Source organism: Carcharodon carcharias, chromosome 7 (assembly GCF_017639515.1).
Source record: "Carcharodon carcharias isolate sCarCar2 chromosome 7, sCarCar2.pri, whole genome shotgun sequence".
In the NCBI taxonomy this organism is placed as follows: Eukaryota; Metazoa; Chordata; class Chondrichthyes; order Lamniformes; family Lamnidae; genus Carcharodon; species Carcharodon carcharias.
In genome coordinates, this window is record NC_054473.1 from 25,706,354 (window position 1) to 25,732,729 (window position 26,376).

The 26,376-nt window shown below is 41.6% G+C and overlaps 1 protein-coding gene across 10 annotated transcripts in view; it reads left to right on the forward strand.

The window, feature by feature from the left end:
- Positions 1–26,376, forward strand: part of ippk (inositol 1,3,4,5,6-pentakisphosphate 2-kinase) — a 75,707-nt gene that overhangs the window by 17,279 nt on the left and 32,052 nt on the right. For 6 of the 10 annotated variants that reach the window (XM_041191375.1, XM_041191372.1, XM_041191373.1 and 3 more), the window contains 3 exons: positions 10,485–10,541; positions 13,489–13,584; positions 18,728–18,794. In XM_041191375.1, coding sequence (XP_041047309.1) covers positions 10,485–10,541; positions 13,489–13,584; positions 18,728–18,794 — 220 coding nt within the window. Of the gene's footprint in view, positions 1–8,557; positions 8,672–10,484; positions 10,542–13,488; positions 13,585–18,727; positions 18,795–26,376 lie in introns of all 10 variants that reach the window. The other 4 variants (XM_041191380.1, XM_041191376.1, XM_041191379.1 and 1 more) reach the window with 2 other exon arrangements.

Sequence of the window (26,376 nt, forward strand, 5' to 3'; positions counted from 1 at the left end):
ACAAAATGTACAAGAAAATTAGTAGGAAATGCTAAGCTATTTTATAAACTTCTATAAATAGTAAAAGGATAGAGTTGTTTAGAGACGAGAAAGTAAATCTTGAGGTGCAAGATGTGGCTGAGGCATAAAATGGTACTTAGCGACCTCCTTTGTTTTTGCAACTAATGCCATAAGTAAAGGATTGGGTGGAGACTAGCAAAAAGGCTGGGGGAGTGAGAACTATTTTTGCACAGCAAATTATGATCTGGAATGCACTGCCTGACAGGGTGGTGGAAGCATGTTCGTTAGTAACTTCGAAAGGGAATTTAATATACCCTTTTAAAGGGAAAAAGAGTGGGACTAACTAGATAACAGTTGGCGTAGATAATGGGCCATAATGGTTGCTTTCTGTGCTGCATCATTCTATAAAAGTCTTGTGTATAAGTGTATAATTTCTCTTTGCAGCATATGATTTGTATTTTGTTTGGGATAAGACCTGTAAGTGCTTGTTAGATGAGAATTGCTTTTTATACTTAACTTTATTTGCCTTGCAGGCCTCCCACAGCACTGCTCTGCTGCTAAACTTCCATTCCCAGTTCCGATCAGCTGAACCAATATCTACCTGAATGGTTGATCCCTTTTCCTGCATGCACAAGCTCCCTCAGTAATTTGCTTACCCCAAAATATGTGTGTGCATCTCCTTTTTTGGTTGAAATTAGGAACAGGTTTGCCTTTGAAACCTCGTCACTGTCTTCTGATTTGAATGTTCTAAGTTGTTGTCTTGTGTTTTCACAAAGAAACTAGCTGGGCAAATTTCTGAAAGTCTACACCTGTGAAATGCTATCCCATTCAGCACTAAGGACAGAAGGGACTGAGGTGGGTGGACATGTGGAGGGGAAATTTGTACTTGCAATAGAGCCTGCCCTACCTATCAAGAGGATGTCCTCAGGTACTTCCATGTCTGGCGAATTATTGTTGAAATATGTGTGCCATTGTTTCTGTGCACTGAAAGGATCCCATGGATACCTATGTAATAAGTGTCAAAGTTGACATTACTCATTGAAAAATAATATTGGCTGGGAGACTAGGTGATCTCTCTTTCTCTTGTCCACCCAAATAGGCAGAAGGAAAAATACACCACTTACTGTGATGCTGAAGTTCAAGCCTAGATTGGCTTAATGACCTGCAGTGGAGATTAAGCTAAAACTTTGGATTGGAGGTGTCACAGCTGACCCAAACTTGACAGTCTGCTACACTCAAGTTTTAGGACCGCTTCCAAAGATATGACAGTATAAGAGACTCCACTGTGTGTCGGAGATCATTTTAATGAAAATTTTGTGTATAGTTATGATCTCCTGTAAAGACTGCTTAACTTCATTTGAACTTCCAGTTAATAGCTGAAAGGATGACATGACAGGGATTTCACCTATTTTTCAAATTTATTCATTCACGGCATGTGTACGTCACTGGCTAGGCCAGCATTTGCTGTCCATCTCTAATTGCCCTTGAAAAGGTGACAATGTGCTGCCTTTTGAACTGCTGCAGTCCATGTGTTATAGGAGTACCCAGTGTTGTTAGGAACGCAGTTCCATGATTTTGACAGTGCCAGTGAAGGAATGGCAATATAATTCCAATGTATAGTTCAGGATGGTGTGTGGCTTGGAGAGGAACTTGCAGGTGGTCATGTTTCCATTGTTACGATCAGGTGAGGAGGGGTGAACTGGCTTCCCTCTCCTCAGCTTTCTTGGTTACAACAAAGAGTTTTTAAATTTCTTTTCTCCCCCCCCTGCTTTTCAAATTCAAATGTATTTTTCACTATCTATGCCCTTGCTACTCTGTGCTTTTTCCAGTTGGTGTTCAATGTGGAGTACTGATTCATCAGCTGAGGGTGGTGGTGGTAGGTGGTAATTGGGAGGTTTCCTTGCCCATGTTTGAGCTGATGCCAGTCGACTCAATGGGTTCTGGAATCAATGTTGACGACTCCCAGGGCAACTCCCTCCTGACTGTATACCACTGCCACCACCTCTCATGGGTCTGTCCTGCCAGGAGGACAGGACATACCTAGTGATGGTGGTGTTTAGGATATAGTAAGCTATGATTCGGTGAGTATGACTATTGTCAGGCTCTATGGGACAGCTCTCCCAATTTTTGCACAAGCCCCCACATGTACATGAGGACTTTGCAGTGTTAATGGGACTGCATTGCTTTTTTAGGTGCCTAGGTCGATGCTGGGTGGTCTGTCTGGTTCCTTTTAGACTATGTAGTGGTTTGATACAACTAAGTTGTTTGCTAGGCCATTTCAGAGGGCAGTTAAGAGTCAACCACACTGCTATGGGTCTGGAGTCACATGTAGGCCAGACCAGGAAGGGCAACATATTTCCTTCCCTGAAGAGTGTTGATGAACCAGATGGGTTTTTATGGCAACCAACAATGGTTTCATGGTCACTATTATTGAGATTAGCTTTTAATTCCAGATTTATTGATTGAATTGGTGGGATTTGAACCCATGTCCTCAGAGCATAAGCCTTGGTCTCTGGATTACTAGTCCAGTGACATTGCCACTGGATGAATTGCTTACTTACTATCAAACCATAAATTACACATCAGGGACAGTACAGAAACAGGTCATTCGGCCCAACCTGGCTATGCTGATGCCAGCATTTATGCTTCATTTGAACCACCCCCATCCATCTATTAACAACCCTCTATTCCTGTCTCCTCACTGGCTTATCTAACCTTTTAAATGCATTTATACTATTCACCTCAACCACTGAGTTCCACATTCTCACCATTCCCTATCTGATATCTTGCTATCTTATATTGATGGCCTCTAGCTTTGTTCTTCACAAGTGGAAATGCTCTCTCTGTATCTACTCTAGTGACACCTTCCATAATTCTGAAGACTTTGTTTTATGAGGCCTGTCAAGAGAAAAGAAACACAGATTGTTCACTTTTTGAGTCCCTGTATAAAAGTGGTTAAAAAAATGAAAAAGTGTAACTTTTCAATTCTATCACTCTAAAACCCACAGTAAACCCTAGTGCTTGGATATCTGTTTTGTAATTCATGTTATTCAGTATTGACTATCTCCCCTACTTGCAAAAAATTATCATCCATAAATTTAGAAACTGTTTTTGGTTCTAAGTCTAAATTGTTAATTTATATTGTGAGCAACTGCAGTCCAGCACTCAGTAGTTAGTTACCCTTTGCCCTTACTCTTTCCTTTATCTTTCAGTTAGCTAGCTAACCATTCTGCTACTTGTTCCCGGACTGCTTGCTCTGACTTTTTAATTTATTACATGATACCTTATAGAAGGCCTTTTGGAAATGCGAGCCATCTGGATCAGGGGCCTTATCCTCTTCAATTTGATTTAGTTTATTCATTTTTCTCATAAAATGAGATTAGTAATGCTATTTCATTTAAAATAAAATGTCCACCTAATCTGTTCATGATAAATACTGAAGCAAAATAATTATTTGATATTTATCCCATTTCACTATCATCTGTGATTTTCATCCTGTCTGTTCTTTTGCTCTACTACCCAATTTCTCATTTTTATTACATGTAAAATATTTTGCAATTTTATTTTGTTTATTGATAATTTAGTTTTGGTTCCTGTTTACTGTCCTAATTGTTTTTTGACTTCTCTGCTAACTTTATATTTTCTCTTGTCATGCTGACCCCTGCTGTTCAGATACTTATTATGTGCCTCTTTCCTTGCCTTGATTTTTCATAAGGAGCCCTGTGCACATTGTAGGAATGTAATTCCCTTTTCTCCTTTACCCCTCTCTCTTGACCAATTAATTTTGGGACAGTGATTACTTTGTTTTTGTTAACTCAAATTTGCATATTCCTTCCTCTGCTTCATTTTCATTAAGGTGGTTGGCAGACTACCCCTTTACTATGATCCTTTATTATATTTCATCTCTTCACATGGATTCTATTTCTGTCTTGCTGATAGTTTTCTTTTCTGCTGCCAATCTTATCTCTAGCAAATACAGTTACGCCACCTCCTCTCTTCCTGTGCCCTTCTATAAATTATATAGGTTATGCCCATTCCCAGTTCTGAACATTTTTTCTTCTGTAGACATGTCTCAGCAATTGCACTAATATTCTGTTCTTCACAACATATTATATGTTCAGTTAACCTTTCTTAACACAGACATTGTGCATAATTGTCCAAATGCTGAAAAAATCTATTTGTCCACACTGAAGATTAAAAAAAAAACCATACGAGTAATTAGAAAATATGGTTTATCTTGTTTATTTTAAGCAGTGGTGTAGTGATATTGTTGCTGGACTAGTAATGCTCTAGGGACCAGGGTTCAACTCCCACCATGGTAGATGATAAAATTTGAATTCAATTAAAAGCCTAACGATAACCATGAAACCATTGTCGATTGTCATAAAAACCCATTTGGTTCACTAATGTCCTTTAGGGAAGAAAATCTGCTGTACTCGCCTGGCCTACATGTGACTCTCAGCAATGTGGTTAGCTTTTAACTGCACTCTGAAATGGCCTAGTAAGCCACTCAGTTGCATCAATCTGCTTAAAAAAAGTATAAAAGGAATGGAACTGGACAGACCACCCGGCATCAGCCTAGGTACTGGAAAGTACAATGGCAAACTCAGCCCTGTCAACGTGGCAAAGTCCTGCTCACTAGGATCTGGGGTTAATGCTAAAATTGGGAGAGCTGTCTCAGATTAGTCAAGCAACAGCTTGACATAGTCATAACTCATAAGGGCAAGGCTACAAAGTGACATAGTTAAGTGAATGGGCAAATGGAATATAATGTGGGCAAAATTGAAGTCATTCATTTTGGCACGAAGAATAAAAACGAAGCATATTGTCTAAATGGTGAGAGATTGCAGAGCTCAGGTGCAGAAGGATCTCAGTATCCTCATGCATGAATTGCAAAAGTTAGTATGCAGGTACAGCAGGTAACTAGGAAAACTAATAGAATGTTATCATTTATTGTTAAGGGAATTGATTACAAAAGTAAGGAGGTTATGCTTCAGCTGTACAGGGCATTGGTGAGATCACATCTGGAGTATTGTGTACAGTATTAGTCAGTAAGAGTCGACTTAATTGAAGCCTTTAAGATTCTGAGGGGTCTTGACGGGTGGATGTGGAGGGGATGTTTCCTCTTGTGGAAGAATCTAGAACTAGGGGTCACTATTTAAAAATGAGGGGTTGCTCATTTAAGACAGATGAGAAATTTTTTCCATGAGGGTTGTGAGTCTTTGGAACTCTACTTCCACTGCCTTTTGAGGAAGAGAGCCTTTGAATATTTTTAAGGCAGAACTCGATAGATCCTTGATTAACAAGGGGTGAAAGGTTATCGGGGGTAGGCAGGAACGTGGGTTGAGGTTCCCTTGAGGTCAGCCATGATCTTATTGAATGGCAGAACAGGCTTGAGGGGCCGAGTGGCCTACTCCCAGTCACAATCACCATGTCTGGGTCTGTCCTGACCCACCAGCAGAACAGATCCAGCGGAAGTGACAGCACAGTGGTATACAGTCGGGAGGCAGTTGCCCTGGGGGCCCTCAGCATTGACACCGGACCCTGAGAAGCCTCTTGGCATCAGGCCAAAAATGATCAAGGAAACCTGCTGATTACTACTTACCGCACCCCCCATTAGTATTCCTCCATGTTGAACACTGCTTGAAGTACTAAGAGAGGTAAGGGCACAGAATGTACTCTGGGTAGGGGACTTCAATGTCCACCATCAAGAGTGGCTCTGTACCACCACCACTGGCTGAGTCCTAAAGTACATAACTGCTAGACTGGGTCTACAGCAGGTGGTGAAGGAACCAACAAGAAGGAAAAGCATACTTGAACTCATCTTCACCAAGCTGCATGCCGCAGATGCATCAGTCCATGTCAGTATCGGTAGGAGTGACAACCGCACCGTCCTTGTGGAGACAAAGCCCCATCTTCACATTTGAGCACACCCACCATTGCGTTGTATGGCACTTCCACCGTGCTGAATGGGATAGATTTCAGACAGATCAGGCAGCTTGAGACTGGGCAACCATGAGGGTGCTATGGGCTATCACCAGCAGAATTGTACTCAACCATAATCTGTAACCTCGTGGCCCAGCATATACCCCAATCTACCATTACACCAAGCCAAGGGATCAACCCTGTTTCAATGAAGAATGCAGGAGGGCATGCCAGGAACAGCACCAGGCATACCTAAAAATGAGTGTCAACCTCGTGAAGCTATAACACAGGACTACTTGTGTGCCAAACAGCATAAGCTACAAGTGAAACAGAGCTAAGTGATTCCACAACCAACAGATCAGATCTAAGATCTGCAGTCCTGCCACATCCAGTCATGAACGGTGGTGCACAAACAACTCACTGGACGAGTAGCCTCCATAAATATTCCCATCCACAATAATGGAGGAGCCCAGCGTTTTGATGCAAAAGATAAGGCTGAAGCATTCACAACAATCTTCAGCCAGAAGTGCTGAGTGGATGGTCCATCTCTGCCTCCTTTGGAAGTCCCCAACATCACAAATGCTAGTCTTCAGCCAATTTGATTCCCTCCACATGATATCAAGAAATGACTGAAGGCAGTGGATACAGCAAAGGCTATAGGCCCTGACAACATTATGGCAATTGTAATGAAGACTTCTGCTCTATAACTTGGTGCGCCCCTGGCCAAAGTATTCTAGTACAGTTACTACTGTACATCTACCAGGCAATGTGTAAAATTGCCCAGATATGTCTTGTACACATAAAGCAGGGCAGCCCATCTGGCCAATTACCGCCCTGTCAGCAGTAAATTGGTGGAAGGGGTCATCAGCAGTGTTATCACTTGCTCAGTAATAAGTTGCTCAGTTTGGGTTCAGCTCCTGACCTCTTTATAGTCTTGGTTTAAACATGGACAGAAGAGCTGAACTCTCAAGGTAAAGTGAGAGTGACTGCCCTTGACATTATGGCAGAATTTGACCGAGTTTGGCTTCAAGGAGCCCGAGCAATACTGGAGTCAGTGGGAGTAAGGAAGAAAATTCTCTGTGTTGAAGCCAAACTGAGCCAAAGGAAGGTGGTTGTGGTTGTTGGGAGGTCAATCATCTCAGTTCCAGGACATGACTGCAGGAGTTCCTCAGGGGAGTGTCTGAAACCCAATCATCTTCAGTTGCTTCATCAATGACCTTCCATCACAAGGTCAGAAGTGGGGATGTTCACCATTGATTACATGATGTTCATCATTCGTGATGACTCATACTGAAATAATCCATGTCCAAATGAAGCAATACCTGGATAGAATTCGGGTTTGGGCTGGCAAGTAATGCTCGTGCCGCACAAATGCCAGGCAATGACCATCTCCAACAGGAGAAAATCTAACCATCGTCCATCACATTCAATGGTATAACCATCTCTGAATCACGATTAACATCATGGGGGTTTACCATTGACCAGAAACTGAACAGGACTAGCCATATAAATACTTTGGCTACAAGAGTAGGTCAGAGGCTAGGAATCCTGCAGTGAGCAACTCACTTCCCGACTCCCCATAGCTTGTCCACCATCTACAAGGAACAAGTTGGCAGTGTGATGGAGCACTCTCCACATGCTGGGCTGAATGCAACTCCAACAACTTTCAAGAAGCTTAACACCACCCTGGACAAAGCAGCCTGCTTGATTGGCACCTCATCCACAAACATTCACCACCACCACCACCGCACAGTTTCAGAAGTGTGTACGATCTACGAGATGCGCTGCAGGAACTCACCAAGGCTCCTTAAACAGTGCTTCCAAACTCACGCTACCATCTAGAAGGACAAGGGCAGCAGATACAAGGGAACACCACCTGGAACTCCTCTCCAAGTCACTCACCATCCTGACTTGAAAATATATCGCCGTCCCTTCATTGTCACTGGGTGAAAATCTTGGAACTCTCTCCCTAACAGCACTGTGGGTGTACTATACCACATTGACTGCAGCAGTTCAAGAAGGCAGCTCACCATCACCATCACCACCACATCGGACAATTAGGGATGGGCAATAAATACTGGCCTAGCCAGCAATGCTCACATCCCATGAATGAATAAAAAAAACTCGGGACTGTTTGTTGTTAGACTGATGTTTGATTACTTATGTAGTTGGATCCTGGAAAGCTTTGATCTTTGTTTATTTTTATATAGTTCTCAAATGAATTAATGAGTATCTGCGTGCTTAAACGTGTTGAACGGAATTCAGGGTGAAAATACATTAAGCAGACTCTAACTATTTTGTAGCACAGATGATTCAATTATTGTGTTAGCATATTAATATAATCTCTCATTGGGTGAAACTGTGTCACTTAACATTTTTGATTTGCAGCCTATATTGGTTTGATGGTTCCTTTTTAAAAAAAAATCAAATAATTTATTTTTTCATTAATGGAATTCAGCATGGTGTATAGCTGTTTAGCTATGGTCATTATGGCTCAGAAGGATACCATTCAGCCCATCGATTCCAGTGCAAGCTCTCTGTACAGCAGCCTAGTCAGCCCCATTCTCCCGCTCTATCCCAATAACCCTGCAAAGTTTTATTTCCATTAATTGATAGCCTTTCTTTCCTCCAGCCTCGTTTGCAGCGAGTTCCGGATGACTGAAGTGTACTAGTTACGGTCATCAGTCCCACTAATGAAAAGTGATATGAAATGACTTTGAATCTGTGCACATTGGAGGCTCAGTAGGTAAATTAATGTAATATGGCACTTATCATTAAGGCCACAGTTTCAGCTGAGGGCATAGAGGTGGCTTGGAAAGGTGAAAAAACATAATCATTGTTCCTGCTCCCATTGTTTTGGCATGGAAATTGTATTTGGAGATTTTCTTTTCCCTTTCGTGCTCTCCTGCCTCATGCTGGGAAGCATCATATTCAGACCTAATCCCATTCTCACTTAAAATACATGGCAGGGTTATGAAATAACAACTAGAAGACTGGGTTGTGTTTTTTCTTGCTCCATCGTGTTTCACTTTCCTAGCATCAAAAATAGAACCCAGCAATTACCTGCCTGAGACCACCTAACTCCTTTTATATACTGATCAGTTGGGGGACCTTTTGGTTTGGTTAGTGAATGCTGCCTTTATGAACCATATCATCCGGAGTTGTGATTTTTTTAAAAAACGTATAATGCTTTGTCCTTTTTGTCTTTTAAAAACAAGATTTTGAGTATAATTCCTATTGTGCCTCAACATAATATGATACTGACAGTTTGATTTATAGCAACTGAAGATTTATTTCTTTTCCACATGTATAGTCTTCATTTTATTATGCTGATAATGCATGCTACTGTGGTTTTAAAAAAATATATAGGTCAGCTAGCTGGCTGGAAATCAAGTTCGAATTGGTCCTTCAAATAAATGAAATACTGTAACTTTTTAAAGGTTTTTTGTGTCAAGATATTAATGTATATAATATTGGAAATTATTTTAAATTGGACTTGAAGTGGGGTCTGTGTCTGTGGGGGTGTGTCTTAATTGTATTAAAGCCAGCTAGTCTGGGTGCTTTGCATAGTAGTTTTGAGATGTTAAACCATAAATTAGAGGGTACATTTGCATTTTGAGTAAACCATTCAAAGACTGGGGGTGAAATCTTGTACCTAGCTAGGAGGCACCAAGCAATATGTTTATATTACTAATAAAATTGTTACTATGAAAGGGGCTTTATTGTTAGGAGAGGTGGCGTTCAAAGGGCCTGGTGATACAATGAGAATTTGCATTCAAAGGGAAAGCTGGGTATATACAGAAAAGAGTTTTGTGTGTAGGTCAGAGGTATGTTACCTGTAAGCCTACAACTGCGCGAAGGAACTTCCCTTTTGAATTCGTAAGATAAAATGTGCTTTACCTGGTGTCTGTTTAAAGTCTATGGGTTATTGTTGCCTTGGTGAAGATTAATTTGGGGATTTGTTCAATAGTTGTTATAGTAGTAATTTGTAGACATGTGTATGTGTTTAATTCCTTGTTAAATTAATAAATGTTCAATTTAATTTATATAAAAACCTCCTGGAAGCTTGGTGGTTTCATTTCTGAATTCAGAGCTGCATCTCAAACATACCAATTGAAAATATAAAAGTTATGACATGTTTAAAGTTACCCTCTGGGATTTTAAATAACAGCCTTTACCAACTGCTGTGACATAATATCGAGTAGGATTGAGACAGTTCATTTGAAACTCAAATTTTAGGAAAATAGTTAGGGCTTTGGATGAAATTCTTCTCTTCCTATTCATGTTGAAGAGGAAATGGTCTCACCCCTCTCCTAAATTACGATCTGGTGTTTGAACTTGATTTTTCAATCTCTTTTGAAGATGGTTGGTGGGAATTACTTAAGTTGATGCCTCCCTTCTCTTGGCTATACCAAATTTCATCAGGAGTAATTCCATGAATTAGGGTAGATCAGCTAGAGTCACTGGTTCTGTTGGTCTTGTACTTGTATATGTACTTGATGAAGCAGGTAGAAATACAAATAGTAATGGTTATTTCAGACTTAGTTTTTTTTTTGCAGCATTGTCAAGTACTGCGTTTCCTGAAATTTCCCATTGAACTTGCACAGCCAAATCAGGTAATATAATTTCTGTTACTGATAAAACTGTTTGCATGCTGATGAAACCTGACTTTGTTTTAAGCTGATCAACAAATATAACATTGATAAAACTGTAATGCCCAGATTTTATGGCAGTAATGATGGTGAAGCTGTCAGGGTTCACTTTCATTATTTCTCTGAAACTGACAGCAACTAATGCAGCCTGCACATGCTTAATTAAACACAAATTCAGAATTTGGTTTTGGTTACTGGACACTTCCCCGTAGAGTGGGCAATCATTAAACTGATGAGTTCTTGCTCATTTATTCTATTAACCCTGCTATAAAAATTTTGGAATAAGTTCCACCACCTTGAATGAAGTGTAACTACATTTTTTAACAGTATACTTAATGATAATTACTGTTGGCAAAGCGCCTCTGGCCCTGGAAAACTAAATTTGTTTGTGGAATGTCAAATCTCTTCATGTTTAAAAAAAATATTTTGAACATGTGAACTTCATAAGTTTTGTTCCAAATTTCATTTTCTACCTTAATCCAATTTGTACATCCCAGTCACTTATTTTGCTCATGGTAACATTTAATTTAAAAAGTGAAGGATAATCGGTGCACTTTACCTCCTTGCTTGCTGCCTGTGAAAATACTTAAGTGTGATTAGCTGTTTATACTGCTTGATGACATTGCTGTTGCTGGAAGCCTGGATATCCCCTTGACTTGGAGCTAAAATCAAACTCAGATCAGGAAAGGGAAAGCACTTGCCACAGATTGCCAGCTGTTTTGTAAGCAGCTTTCTTTGAAGTGAGGGGTGAGTCCTGTTGCTTTGCTGCTGACTACAAAATTCTGGCCAACATGTTTAGACTTTTTTGATTTAAAATACTGTTGCCACAAAGAAGATAATATTCTGAAAGCTTCACCCCCTGCAGACTTTGCTTGATCAACACCTTTTTAATGCAATAATTTTTTTCCCTGCAAAGTAGTTTTGTATTATTTGTTGTGATTCTGCACTGCAGCATTGTTCAAAAGAAATAATACAAGAATCTTTGCTCAGGAAAAAGTAATGCTGTCAGAGCAATTTAAGTACTTGCCTCATGAGGATTTGTAAACAGAATGCGTGCCACATTTCAATTGGCTCAGTTGAACGTGAAAAGCAGTTCAACTTTACATACTAGTATGTCACGTCCATATTAAGTGCAATTCTTACTGTGCTGCCTAGTCATCCCACAGTTTTATTCTACTGCAAATTATGCTTCATAGTAGTTTTTAAATTGTATGTTGGTTAACATTCTTAGAAACTTATGCCTTCACTAGTCCACCAACAGAAACGAATATAGTTATTAAACTATTGAACCATAAGGGAAACATCTGGAACCACTGTTGTGCTGGGGGATATAATCTGGCTAATTGAATTACACGAGTGGGAAGTGGGAGAGAAAATAGATCAGGTGAAGATGTAGGTGTGGAAGAGTACAGTCCAGGAGAAAATAGTTAACTTTTATTCAGCCCTCTGGGTGTCTCCTCCCCTCCTCACTCCACACCCCCCCACACACTGCTCCATTTTCAGTAAAATCGTGTGCATAAGTTTTCTATTTTATAATTTTCATCTTGATGCTATTCATCATAACTGGTTATGGTGGCTTCCGTATATTTAGAAATTTTAAAGTGTGCAATGTAGCAGATTTTTTTTGCTTTATAGTTTACTTTAACTAATGCTCCCACACATTATCCCATTTGCTACAAATGAAATGATTTCCAATCAAAAAATTTCCTCTTAAAACAAATGAATAGGATTGGAATATTGAAATTGCAAGACTAAGTAAGTCCAAGGCCCATCAGGATTGCTGAATATTATCCTGGTAGCCACATGATTCAACAATAATTGAGTTCTTGACTAATCATAACAGTCAAACTCTGTTTGTCTACAACAGACCTGATATGAAATAAGAGAGACCTTCAGTGGTGGAAAGCTTTGGGAACCAGAGATCCAGAGTCACTTGTTCTTCTGAAGGATGCCACACTTAACAACGTCAGATCTCAAATTACTCATGCTGTATCTCAGAATATTTTCTTAGAGAAATATATTTAATTTGCATTTGAACTAATCAACACTAGCTGCTTCCACTATCATCTTGAGAAGCCTGTTCCATTGATTTACCATTGAAATAGTTTCTATAATTAATTTTAAATTAATATCCTTTCAAGTGCAGGCAGTGTCCTCTCTTTTTTATTGTTCTGGATAAGGTGAAACAGCTCATCATTGTCTATATTGTGTAGTCCTTTGGAATTCTAAAAACAGCAATCGTCCATTCTCTTTTGTAGTGAACATACCCAGTTTACCTAATGAATGCAGAATTCCAACAGATTAATGAATAAATAGTTAAAATTAGAATGTTTATCTATATTCCAGATATAAATTGTTGGTTAATGGATTCAACCTCACTATTCTGCAGTTGTCACAAACCTGGGTTTGTGCCGACTTTAGAAACTTGAATTGTATCTGGAGAGGTCAAGTTGAGCTATATAACAACTTCTGAAGAACTAGTGATTGGCAGTCTGTCATTAGTGGTGCGAGGAACAGTTTCAAACAAAAATGAAAAGTAGTATGAAAGTTAACAAATTGGCAAGACATTAAAGCAGATTGAATTATATGCAATTTCTTTTGCAACATATTGATGTAATATGATAAATATATCTAGAAGATTTGCTATAATTATGGGTTTTACTATCTTTGGAGGTGGACAATAGAACTTGCATTTTAAATAGGAGCTGTACTGATGAATACCTGTAGCAGAGGCATGGCAGCAAATCTTTTGAATTAGAATTAAATGCTGAAAGCAAATATTGTTCATACATATATAAGGAGTGTTTTACAGTGCTGTGATAGCCAGGCTGAAATTTAAACCTTTAGTCCAAAAACTTGTCAACTCTGTACAAACTCATTTTTGGAATGTTAACATATTTTAATATTGCAGGCACTGGAAGAAGCTCCCCGTCGACTGAAAAATATTGTAGATTTCAGTAAACATGTGATGAAGCTTTTATTGGGTGATAACTTTGTACAACCTGGGGTAAGAAAATTTCAATTTGTTGTACGATTGCTAAGCATTCCCTAAGATTGTACTTTCGAAGAATGCTGGTCAGCTGAGTGAATACTGAGTCATGTCTACAGTTTTTTTTTTTGCAGCGAGGTGAAATAAACATCGTTTGTAGGTATCTCCTTTGAGTTGTCTATTAACAAGAGGTATGTGCATGAGTAGCAAGTGTAGCATACTGCAGACTTTAGATGTCAGTATGGGAATGAAGAGGGTTGAGATGGCCTCCAAATCAAAAGCCTATAGAGCAGTAGTTCTGTCCACTCTTTAATATACATGTGAAACTTGGACTGTGTACCAGTGTATTGTCAAGAAACTCAACCACTTTCACTTGAGCTGTAGTCAGAAGCTGATCTTTGTTGACCGACAGGGACACAGCGGGCCGAATAGCCATCTCCTGTAGACGTCTGAGTCTAAGCTTCTGAAGATCAGATGGCAGGACAAAATACTTGACACTGGCTCCCCTGAGCTAGCATGCTAATTATGCACACCTTTTTGAGACAGTCACAACTGAGTTGGGCTGGTCATGTAGCCAGAATGTTTGATGCTTGCTTGCCAAAGTAAATCTTCTGTTAAAAATGTGGTTTATAAGATTGTTTTGGGATTGTCTGTTTAATTTAAGATAAAATGGAGGGATGAAGGGGTCATGTGACCAACTCTGTTCGACTGCAAGCTTGGGTGGTTTGTTGTTCAAGGTTGAACGAGGGCCCCCAAGTTATTTAACGTGGAAGCAGGTGCAAGATATTCACACCTATGGACAATGGCAAGTCATCTGTGATAACTGTGGGTCAGTTAGTCTCCAAGTGTCACAGAGAGCTGTTAGGAATGTCAGGTTTTATAAACGGGTTATAAATAATTGCTTAGTAGTACAAGACTTGAGTATTGCTGAAAAAAGAGACACGCTGTTGAAGCTTTTCATCTTGCATTTATCATGACAGATGCAAGAATACCAAATCTCGAAGAGCAATTTATACTGCATGAGAAGAGAATGCTAATTGGTTGGCAAGTTGACTCTGGTCGAGGCATTGCCTTGGGGAATGCACCAGGAAGCCGTTGTCTCCTATGTTGTTTTGTTTAATGGAAAAAGGCACAATGCTTTAAAATATTTTCCTCTTTTTAAGAGGACAGGACCCTGTGTATGAATATATGTAGCTTCTAGCAAGCATATCCCCATGGCAACGCCTCGACCAATTGGAATCGACTTGCCTTTTATGAATTTAACAAAAGCTTGGAGGCTAACTGTTCCCTGGTGCATGCTCTATGGCAACACGTTGACCAGAGTTCACATGCCAACCAATCAGCACACATTTTTCTCATGGATATGTTGTTGTTCCCTTTGAAGTTTGGTATGCTTGCATCTGTCCTGATGAGTACAAAGTGGTTATACTTTAAATTGTTTAGTTAATTTCAAGCTAGAATAGAGTTGGGAATCTAGAGCTAGTCAGCATTTCTACCTGGATACAAGGCCCATGTTATTCCTGTGGCCAAAGGGATAGGATTTAGGAAGAAAGTGTCTAAAGAAATCCATTGTGATAGCAGGTGGCAGGTTTCTGAAGATTTCTCAGAACCCCACTGATGGTCAGCCTGCAAGAATCAGGGCAGAGAGAGGCAGACAATCTCTTCAATTTGAGAGCAGGTTCCCACTCACATCTGTGATGAATGATAGAGACTAAGTTCTTTTTTTAAAAAAAAAATCATTGTATGGGATGTTGGCATTGTTGGCTAGGCCAGCATTTATTGCCCATCCCTAATTGTTCTTGAGAAGATGGTAGTGATCTGCCTCCTTAAACCGTTGCAGTTCCTGTGGTGTAGGTACTTTCATAGTTCTGTTAGGGAAGGAGTTCCAGGACTTTAACCCAGTGCCAGTGAAGGAATGGCAGTATATTTCCAAGTCAGGTTGGTGAGTGGCTTGGAGGGGAACTTGCAGGTGGTTGTGTTCCCATGTATCTGCTGGCCTTGTCCTTCTAGATGGTAGTAGTCCTGGGTGCTGCCAAAGAAGCCTTTGAATTTCTGCAGTGCATCTTGTAGATGGTACACACTGCTGCCACTGTTCGTCGGTGGTGGAGGGAGTGAATGTTTGGGAACGAGGTGCCAATCAAGTGGGCTGCTTTGTCCTGGATAGTGTCAAGCTTCTTAGTGTTTAGGGACTGCACTCATCAGGCAAGTGGAGAGTATTCCATCACGCTCCTGACTTGTACCTTGTAGGTGGTGGGCAGGCACTGGGGAGTTAGGAGCTGAGTTACTTGCTGCAGGATTCCTAGCCTCTGACCTGCTCTTGTAGCCATAGTATTTATTTGGCTAGTCCTGTTCAGTTTCTGGTTAATGATAAGCCCCCAGAATGTTGATTGTGGGGGATTCAGCAATGGTAATGCCATTGAATGTCAAGGGGCAATGGTTAGATTTGCTTTTGTTGAAGATGGTCATTGCCTGGCACTTGTGTGCATAAATGTTACTTGCCACATGTCAACCCAAACCTGGATATTGTCCAGATCTTGCTGTATTTGGACATGGACTTCTTCAGTACCTGAGGAGTCATGAATGGTGCTGAATATTGTGCAATCATCGGTGAACAACCCCATCTCGGACTTTATGATGAAGCAGCTGAAGATGATTGGGCCAAGAACACTACCTTGAACTCCTGCAGTGATGTCCTGGTACTGAGATGATTGACTTCCAACAACCACAACTATCTTCCTTTTGTGCTAGATATGACTCCAACCAGTGGAGAGTTTTACCCCTGATTCCCATTGACTTCAGTTTTGCTCGGGCTCCTTGATCCTACACTCGGTCAAATGCTGCCTTGATGTCAAGGGCAGTCACTCTAGCCTCACCTTTGGAGTTCAGCTCTTTTGCCCATGTTTGAACTAAGGTTGTAATGAGGTCAGAAGCTGAGTGACCTTGGTGGAATCCAAACTGAGCATCAGTGAGCAGAATATTGCTAAGCAAGTGCTTTCTTGATGGCACTGTTAATGACCCCTTCCATTACTTTACAGCTGATGGAGAGTAGACTGATGGGACAGTAATTGGCCTGGTTGGTTTTGTGTACAGGACATAGCTAGGCAGTTTTCCACATTGTGGATAGATGCCAGTGTGTAGCTGTACTGGAACAGCTTGGCTATGGGAGAGGCAAGTTCTGGAGCACAAGTCTTTGGTTCAATTGCCAGAATATTGTCAGTGCCCATAGTCTTTGCTATTTCTTGATATCATGTGGAGTGAATTGAATTGGCTGAAGACTGGCATGTGATGCTGGAACCTTCTAGAGGAGGCCGCGATGGATCATCCACTTGTCGCTTCAGGCTGAAGGTTGTAGCAAATGCTTCAGCCTTACCTTTTGCACTGATGTGCTGCTTTCCTCCATCATTTGAGGGTGGGGATATTTGTGGAGCTGCCTCCTCCGGTGAGTTGTTTAACTATCCATCACCATTCACAACTGGGTGTGGCAGGACTGCAGAGCTTAGATCTGATCTACTGGAATCGCTTAGCTCTGTCTTATCACTTGCTGCTTATGCTGTTTGGCACACAAGTGTGTTGTTGCTTTACCAGGTTGACTCCATCTTTTTTTAGCTATGACTGGTGCTGCTCCTGGTATGCTCTCCTGCATTCTTCATTGCACCAGGGTTGATCACCTCGTTTGGTGGTAATGGTAGAGTAGGGGATATGAGGGTATCCTTAATGTGAAGATGGGACTTTGTCTCCACAACGACTGTGTGGCAGTCACTCCTACTGATGATGTCATGGACAGGTGTGTCTGTGGCAGGCAGGTTGATGATGAGGTCAAGTATGCTTTTCCATCTTGCTGGTTCCTTCACCACCTGCTGCAGACCCAGTCTAGCTGCTAATGTCCTTTAAAACTTGGCTAGCCTGGTTTGTGGTGGTGCTACTGTGCTAATCTTGATGATGGACATTGAAGTCCCCCACCCATGGTATATCTATGCTCTTGCCACCCTCAGTGCTTCCAAGTGGTGATCAATATGGAGCACTGATTCATCAGCTGAAGTGGGACAGTATATAATAATCAGCAGGAGGTTTTTTTGCCCATGTTTGACCTGAAGCCATAAGACTTCATGGGGTCTGGAGTCAATGTTGAGGACTCCCAGTGCAACTTTTTCCCAACTGTATACCACTGTGTCACCACCTCTGCTGGACACCACCTCCAGAACATAAACAGGGATGGTGTTGATGGTATCTGGGACATGATCTTTTAAGATCTAATTCTGAGAGTATGACTTGTGTCAGGCTGTTGCTTGACTAGTCTGTGAGAAACCTCTCCCAATTTTGGCGCAAGCCCCCAGATTACTCCTGAGGGTTCCCTGTGTTTCACTGATTTTTTTTTTTCACTCTACATTTTAAAAAAAAAAATTCTGTAATTTGCTGTAACATTCTTGAGCGTCATCTGGCATTATTTTTCCCCAGGCTTCACTTAGTATTTTGACAATTGAGAGGTAAATTGGGTCCAAATACCCATACCAATTTTTCTTTCAATACTTTTCCTTTGCATTACTCCCCTGCCTCCACCACACAAAATTATAACATGTGACAAAATGCGCCTTGTTTAAAATTTATTTTAAAATTTGTATCCACTGAGAGATTTGACCAATTATTTTGTAATGGAAGGGAAATGTGTCTTGCAAATTATATTAACTGTTTGTAGTCTGCTGCTTGTCATAATTCAGACTGTTTATGCATAATTCAAGAAACATTTTCTGATGGCGAATCTAAGTGCCGAACAAAACCAGGCAAAAGCTGACTAAATATTTTCTGAGACAAGCTTATTTAAAAAAAAAATTGATTAAATGTTGGACATAGTATGCAACCCTATTTCATAAATAGTTGGTAAGCAAAATACTTAGGAATTGGAAAGTTCTACCATGAGCTATTGCTGATTAATCTAACTAAGTAAACTATTAGTGACCTCAGTTCAAGAGCTTAGTCAACAGTCTAAAGGACAATATGATGAAAAGCAATGTTAATTGCAGTAGAGTTCTTAAATTGGAGCACTTAATACATATTATTCTCTTAGATACATCAAGCAGTGGCAAATTGTAAAAAAAAAAAATTACCTTGGAACAATTAAGTATATTAAGAGAATAGAAATATAACCCCGTTCCTTTTCTTTTAGGAGGTTATACAGTTACCACTGGACTTCGTAAGACATCTAGCATTGAAGATCCAACCGGAAAGGCCAGGTATGATGGAAAAGCAATAACTTTTTTGTTTTGCAGTGGATCCTCAATGGAGTTGAAAACCCGTTCCTTTCAACGTCATTAGCCTGGGTTTGAGTTGAGGCAAAATTAATGAAAATTTTCAAGTCTGAATGTTGCCCAGGTCATGCTATATGTGACACAAACTGATTCAATGTCCAAGGAGTTGCAAATTGCCGTCAACACTGTACAATCATCAATAAACACCCCCCACTTCTGACTTTATGATGGAGCGAAGGTTATGGATGAAGCAACTGAAGATGGTTGGGCTTAGGACATCATCCTGTGGAACAGCTGCAGCAGTGCCCTGGGGCTCGTATTACTGGCGCAAATGTTCAAAGGCATCAGCATCCTAGGGGCTATCTTTGACTGTAAACTGAACTAGATCAGCCATATAAATATAGTAGCCAGGACTGGAGGTCAGAGGCTGGGAATTTGGTAGCAAGTAACTTGCCTCCCAACTCCTAGAGTCTTGCCACCGTTTAGGAGGCACAAGTCAGGAGTGTGATGGAATACTCTCTACTTGCCTGGGTGAGTGTAGCTCCAAAACGCAAAAAGCACGACACCATCCAGGACACAGTAGCCCACTTGATTGGCACCCCATTCATTTAAACATTCACCTACTTCACCACCAATGCACAGTGGCAGCAGTGTGTACCATCAACAAGATGCATTGCAGCAACCCACCAAGGCTCCTTCAACAGCACCTTCCAAATCTGTGGCCTCTACCACCTGGAAGGACAAGGGCAGCACATGCATGTTTCTCTCCAAATCTCTCTCCATTCTGACTTGAAACTATCAAGTTCCTTCACTGTCACTAAGCCAAAATCTTGGAATTCCCTTCCTAATGGCACTGTGGGTGTTCACAACAGATGGACTGCAAAAGTTCAAAAAAGTGGCTCACCACCACCATCTTGAGTGAACGTAGTGATGGGTAATAAATGATAGCCTTGTCAGTAACGCTGATATCCCAGGATTGAATAAATGGAAAAAAAAGTTGAAGGAAACTTTAGATATAATTGGATGACCTGTTAAAAGTGCTTGTTCATTTTGGGAATATCTGCCAAATTACAGACATCTATAATAATGAGTTATACATCTCCTACCCTTTGTCACACCTTGGGATGTTTCACCATTTTGTTGCAGAAGGATCTGGGTACAATTTACATTACTTTTTTGCACTTGCATTAAATTGTATTCACATGTTTTGAATCCAATTCCGAATTGCCCTGGGGTATGTTGGGAAGAAGCTGTATGTTGAAATTAAGCTGTACGTTGAAACTGACCAGTCTTTAGAATGTTGGCTGTCTTTGGAGCCGACAGTGGAATATCAGGACCCGTTATGTCAAGTTTTTTGAAACAGCCAACGTTTGATTTTAAGGTTCTCCACACAAAGGAATGGGTGTGGACTTAGCTGCTAGCTGATTTGACTGGTAATTTGACCCTGTCCTAGTAATTATCAGGTTGCTGTTTAACAAGAGGACAAAGGGGATAGGGAAGCACACATTTGAGACTAGCGGCTGCCATGAGGCAGCAAGAGAGGTTGTAATGGCTGATATTTGATTTCAAAAGAAAGATGATTATTTTAGCCCACAAGAGGCGGTGAATATGGAATGTGTGCTGAGCCTTACTCAAATATTTCTCTGGTCACTTTACATTTCCAAAATAGTTTAAGTGCATTCAGCCTTGTCTCAAAGCATGAATCACTTTGCCTTTCAGAGCACTGAATAATCACACATGGAAGAATTACAGCATCCAACTTGGAGAACAAAGGAGTTTCATTCTTATGCATCTGGGTTAGGCTGTTTATATAAATCTGGATGGTGGGCAGTGCAAATGAACTCCTGATAAAGGATGCATTAAAACTAATGTTACTGAATGAGATTTATTGGGGAAGAAGTGAAATTTATGCCCTGATTGTGATCTCAAGTACTCCAGGTTCTTTCATTCTTTGACATACACACCCATGTTGCTGCTGGGCATACTTCAGCTACAACTAACAGCAGCTCCATTGTGATTTTTACATTTGTTAAGCTGTGCCCAGAAAGCAGTTGCCCAATAAAACATCACTGCAAGATTAGCTAATTTACAGGAACACTGGGATGGATGACGGATGTATACTTGGGTGTCACACTGCACTCAACTTTTTAAAGCACTTTTCCTGGTCACAGTAGAAGACTGGTAGTAGATGGGGGCAAACCTGTGCAGGAGAAGAGACTCAGTTTCAAGTTCTTGTTTTACCTTGAAGGTGGACCAACAGAATAGACTTAAAAGATGCTGGAATCTATAATTAAGGACAGGGTGTTTGAGCACTTGGAGAAACTTTGAGCTGATTAGAGAGGCAAATAACCTACCTTTTTATAAAGTCATGTCTGATCGATCTAATTGAATTCTTTGAGGAAACAGCTAAAGTAGTAGACTATGGGATAGCGTATGTATGTAGTTTTTATGGACTTCTGAAATGCATTTGGTAAGGTTCCATATGAGAGATGGTTAGTTAAAATTAAAACTGAAGGCAAGTTATCAACTTGGCTTTGTGACTGTAATGTTCAAGACTTTGTCCTTTATTGTTAATTATGCAAGTACTTGCAGACCTGCTGCCAGGCCCTTCAGATAATACTGCCTTTATTTGTGCTCGCTGTTCCCTGCATTGTTGATGGCTATTTCCTGCCAGCAAAAGCTTGTTTGTGTTGCCCCATTACAGTAGTGAAGAATTTCCAGTGATGGGTCTGTAAAATAAGCCCTTGTGTTCAGTCTGTCCCCTGTCAAGTTCTAAGTTATAGTGCATTGAAACCAGAAGAACAAACTGCTCAACGTTTATTTCACTTGATTGAGTGAGAAATGAAGGATCATTTTGCTTTTGGATTACCTGTTTTGCCATTGGTCCAAAAAACAAACTTCAAGAATTGTCTCAAAACCACATGCTCCTGGTATTATCTGTGGGATGTAAATTTCAATTTAAAAATTGACATTTCATCCCTTAAGTGGAGAATCAGAAAAAATACAGCCCTTGATCATTTATATCAGAAGTGCAAAACTTAATTTTTGAAAAATTAACTTAAAATTCATGGGATAAAAGATGAAAGATATAGAGCCCAGAAAACAGAACTTGAATGCAGAATAACCCACAGAAGAGCTTTAAATATGAAATCTTGTTATCAAAAGGCAAAAGACTCTACAGAAATTGATCAAACCGCTTAGCCTCCTCTAGAGAAAGCAGAGTCAATGGAAGAGAAGGCAGCAGCGGAACAAGGGGCCTGGCAAATGGCGAAAAGGAAAAACCTAAAGAAGAGAATACACCAGAGAAATGTCGCTATCCAAGCGAGTGGCTAATGTCCTACATGAAGATAGTAAAGGAAGAGGTCATCAACAGTGCTATCAAGCGGCACTTGCTTAGCAATAACCTCATTGATGCCCAGTTTGGGTTCTGCCAGGGCCACTCAGCTCCTGACCTCACTTCCAGCCTTGGTTCAAACATGGACAGAAGAGCTGAACTCCTGAGGTTGAGAGTGACTGCCTTTGACACCAAGGCAGCATTTGACTGTGTGTGGCATCAAGGAGCCCTAGCAAAACTGGAGTCAATGGCAATTAGGGGGGAAAACTCTGCTGGTTGGAGACATACTTAGCAAAAAGGAAGATGGTTGTGGTTGTTGGAGGTCAGTCATCTCAGCTGCAGGACATCACTGCAGGAGTTGCTCAGGGTAGTGTCCTAGGACCAACCATTTTCAGCTGCATCATCAATGACCTTCCTTCCTTCATAAGGTCAGAAATGGGGATGATGTTCGCTGATGATTGCACAATGTTCAGCACCATTCTCAACTCCTCCGATACTGAAGCAGTCCATGTCCAAATGTTGCAAGACCTGGACAACATCCAGGCTTGGGTTGATGAGTGACAAGTAACATTCATGCCACACAAGTGTCAGGCAATGACCATCTCCAACAAGAGAGAATCCCACCAATTGCCCCTTGATGTTCAATGGCATTACTATCACGGAATCCCCACTATCAACATCCTGGCGTTTACCATTGACCAGAAACTGAACTGGACTTGACATATAAATGCTGTGGCTATAAGAGCAGGTCAGAGGCTAGGAATCGTGTGATGAGTAACTCAGCAGCTGACTTCCCAAAGCCTGTCTACCATCAACAAGGCACACATCAGGAATGTGATGGAATACTCTCCACTTGCCTGGATGATTGTGGTCCCTGCAACACTGAAGAAGCTGGACACCGTCCAGGGAAAAGCAGTCTGCTTGATTGGTACCACATCCACAAACATCCACCACCAACGCACAGTAGCAGCAGTGTGTACCATCAAACGATGCACTGCAGGAATTCACCAAGGCTCCTTGGACTGCACCTTCCAAACCCACGATCACTACCATCAATGACCATCTAGAAGGACAAGGGCAGCAGATAGATGGGAACACCACCACCTGGAAACTCCCCTCCAAGCTGCTCTTTCATAGAAGCTGGGTCAAAATCCTGGAACTCCCTTCCTAACAGCACTGTGGATGTACGTACTCTACATGGACTGTGGTGGTTCAAGAAGGCAGCTCACTGCCACCACCTCAAGAGCAATTAGGGATGGGTAATAAATGCTGGCCCAGCCAGTGAAGCCCACATCCTGTGAATGAATAAAAAAAAAAATGACCAATGACCACTGCTCCTTGGTTGAGGAAGGGCAGGAAAGTTTTCACTGATTTTATAAAAAGAAAAGTGGCAAAGCTAAGGTGGTAAGCACGAAGGGGCCCCCAGCTGAGAAATATTGGAGGCAGTGAAGGACCTAGGGAACACTAACTGCAGGATGCTCGGAGCAGCAATACGACCAGCACTCCCCAGTTCCGGGCAACCAGGTGCAGCAATGTCCTTGATGTGGAACAGAATGGAATAATAGCACAACCCAAAGCTGAGCCAAAGCTTCCTAGGTGCATGATCCCTTTTACGTCACCCAGATGAAGCAGCACTCAGGGCAGAGCAGGACTGGATACTCAGCCCTGTGAGACTGTGAAAGTTTGCAAACCCAGGATCTTGAACTTGAATAGAGTTGGACGTTTTTAGGTTACCAGTCCAAAAGGATTTACAAATTGCCTCTAGCAGCGTGTGAAGCATTAAAGCTACTTCGCCACCTTGGATTACCTGGCCAACTTCAAAGCTGACCTGTTCCTGCAAGAGTATGATGGACAGGCTGGTGGTCCCATCGGCCATCAATCTGGTCAGGAGGAATCCTATTGCTGTTCCTTCACCTGGGTATTTTTCTGCAGGGAGGAAACTTCACCATCACCCAAATTAAGCAGGTGGTGGCCTCTTCGTAGTAGATGGAATGTATACAAACCCTCCCTGTGATTAACGTATACGCCCCAGCTCTAAAGAGCGAGCGGCAGGCTGCCCTTCAGCTCACACAGCTGCTGGTGATATCCAGGCTGGCTTTTCTGGGCAGTGACTCCAGCTGGATGATACGGCAGGGATGACAGCAAACTGGGTGCCATCCAGATTCCTGCTGGAAATGGTAAAAGATGCCAAGCTGCAAATCTTCAGCAATCTGTCAGACAGTGTAGATACACCTGGTCATGGCCAGAGAGGTCTGTCTGTTCCAGGATAAACTTGTTCTGTGTTCTGAGTGTTAATGTGGTGGGAGGCGGTGGCATAGTGGTATTGCCACTGGACTGGTAACCCAGAGACCCAGGGTAATGCTCTGGGGACCTGGGTTCGAACAACAGATGGTGGAATTTGAATTCAATAAATATCTAGAATTAAAAGTCTGATTATCATGAAACCATTGTTGATTGTCATAAAAACCCATCTGATTCACTAATATCCTTTAGGGGAGGAAATCTGCTGTCCTCACCTCGTCTGGCCTACGTATGACTCCAGACCCATAGCAATGTGGTTGACTCCTAAATGCTCCCTCACCAATGGCAATTAGGGATGGGCAATAAATGCTGGCCTAACCAACGACGCCCACATCCCAAGAATGAATTAAAAAAAAATTTAAATAATTCATGATCAGATCTACCGATGTCAAACTGGTTCTTCTCTGATCACAGCCTCCTGCTGGCCAACTGTCACTTGCAGGAAGTCCAGAAGGTCAACAGGGACATGGAAATTGAATGTGAAACTGTTGACCCCAGAAAACATTGAGGAACTCAAAAGAGATTACAAAGGTTGGAGAACCTTGAGGCCCCAGCGCTCTGGTGGGAAGCAATGAAGGTGAATATCAATAAGTTCTTCTTCCTCAAAGGTGTTAAGAATGTGGGAAAGAGAGAAATGTCTCAACTCCAGAAAAACATGCAAAATCTGTCCCTGCTGCAGTCAATGGGGGGTCAAGGAGTATCTCTTTGCCTCCAAGGTCATTTTCCGGTCTGGAGTCCACTCCATGGAGCAGGATGAAACATGCTTGTATTTCTTCTTCGAAAAGGTACGCAACTCTGTGATCAGCAGCATGAAGGAAGAAAATGGCTCAGTAACATAATTGCAGTGTGACATAGTGAGGATCAGCAAACTCTTTTATGCCAGACTAAATGACGTGCAGCACACAGACAGCATGTCTTTCCTGACCTCCTATCATGGGGGTCTTAGATGGCGGCGAGCAGGAGAGTCTCGACAAACTGCTAAATCTGGATGAGTTGACAAAGGTTGCCAGTCCTTCATGACCATTAAAACTCCTGGAAGTGATGGCTTACCCACTGAATTACACTTGGCTCTGTGTGATTGGGTCGGCTCCACCTGCTGGAAGTATAGGAGGGTTTGCTCTGGCTGGCAGCATGTCCGAATCCATGAGGAATGGCATCATCACCCACCTCTACAAGCTGAAGCGTAGAAAGGGAGGTAATTTAGAAATTGGCAGTCCGTTTCACTGAATGTGGATCAAAAAGTTCTATCTGAAGTCAGGGAAGTGTCCCAGGCCCAACCACCTTCAGCTGCTCACCCGAAAGTCAAAAGTGGGGATGTTCACTGATGAATGGTGCTGAACATTGCACAATTATGACTGCTTAGACACTGAAGCAGTTCATGACCAACTGGAGCAAAACCTGGGCAATATCCAGGCTTGAGCTGAGAAATGGCAAGTATAACATTTGTACCAGGCAATGACCATCTCCAACTAAGAGAATTGAATCATTGCCCCTTTTACATTCAGTGGTGTTACCATTGCTGAGCCCCCCACCATCAACACCCTGCGGGTTATCATTGACCAGAAACTGAATTGGACTAACCATATAAATACTGTGGCTACAAGAGAAGGTCAGAAGCTCACAATTCTATGGCAATTAACTCAGCATCTGACTCCCCAAAGCCTGTCCACCATCTGCAAGGCACAAGTTAGGAGAGTGTTGGAATACTCCCCATTTGCCTGGATGAGGGCAGCTCCAACAATACTTGAGAAGCTTGACACCATGCAGGACAAAGCAGCCCACTTGATTGACACTCCTTCCACAAACATTCACTCCCTCCACCACCAACACACAGTTGCAGCAGTGTACTAATCTGCAAGATGCACTGCAGGAACTTCTTTGGCAGCACCTTACAAATCCATGGCTGCTACCTTGGACAAGGACAGCAAACAC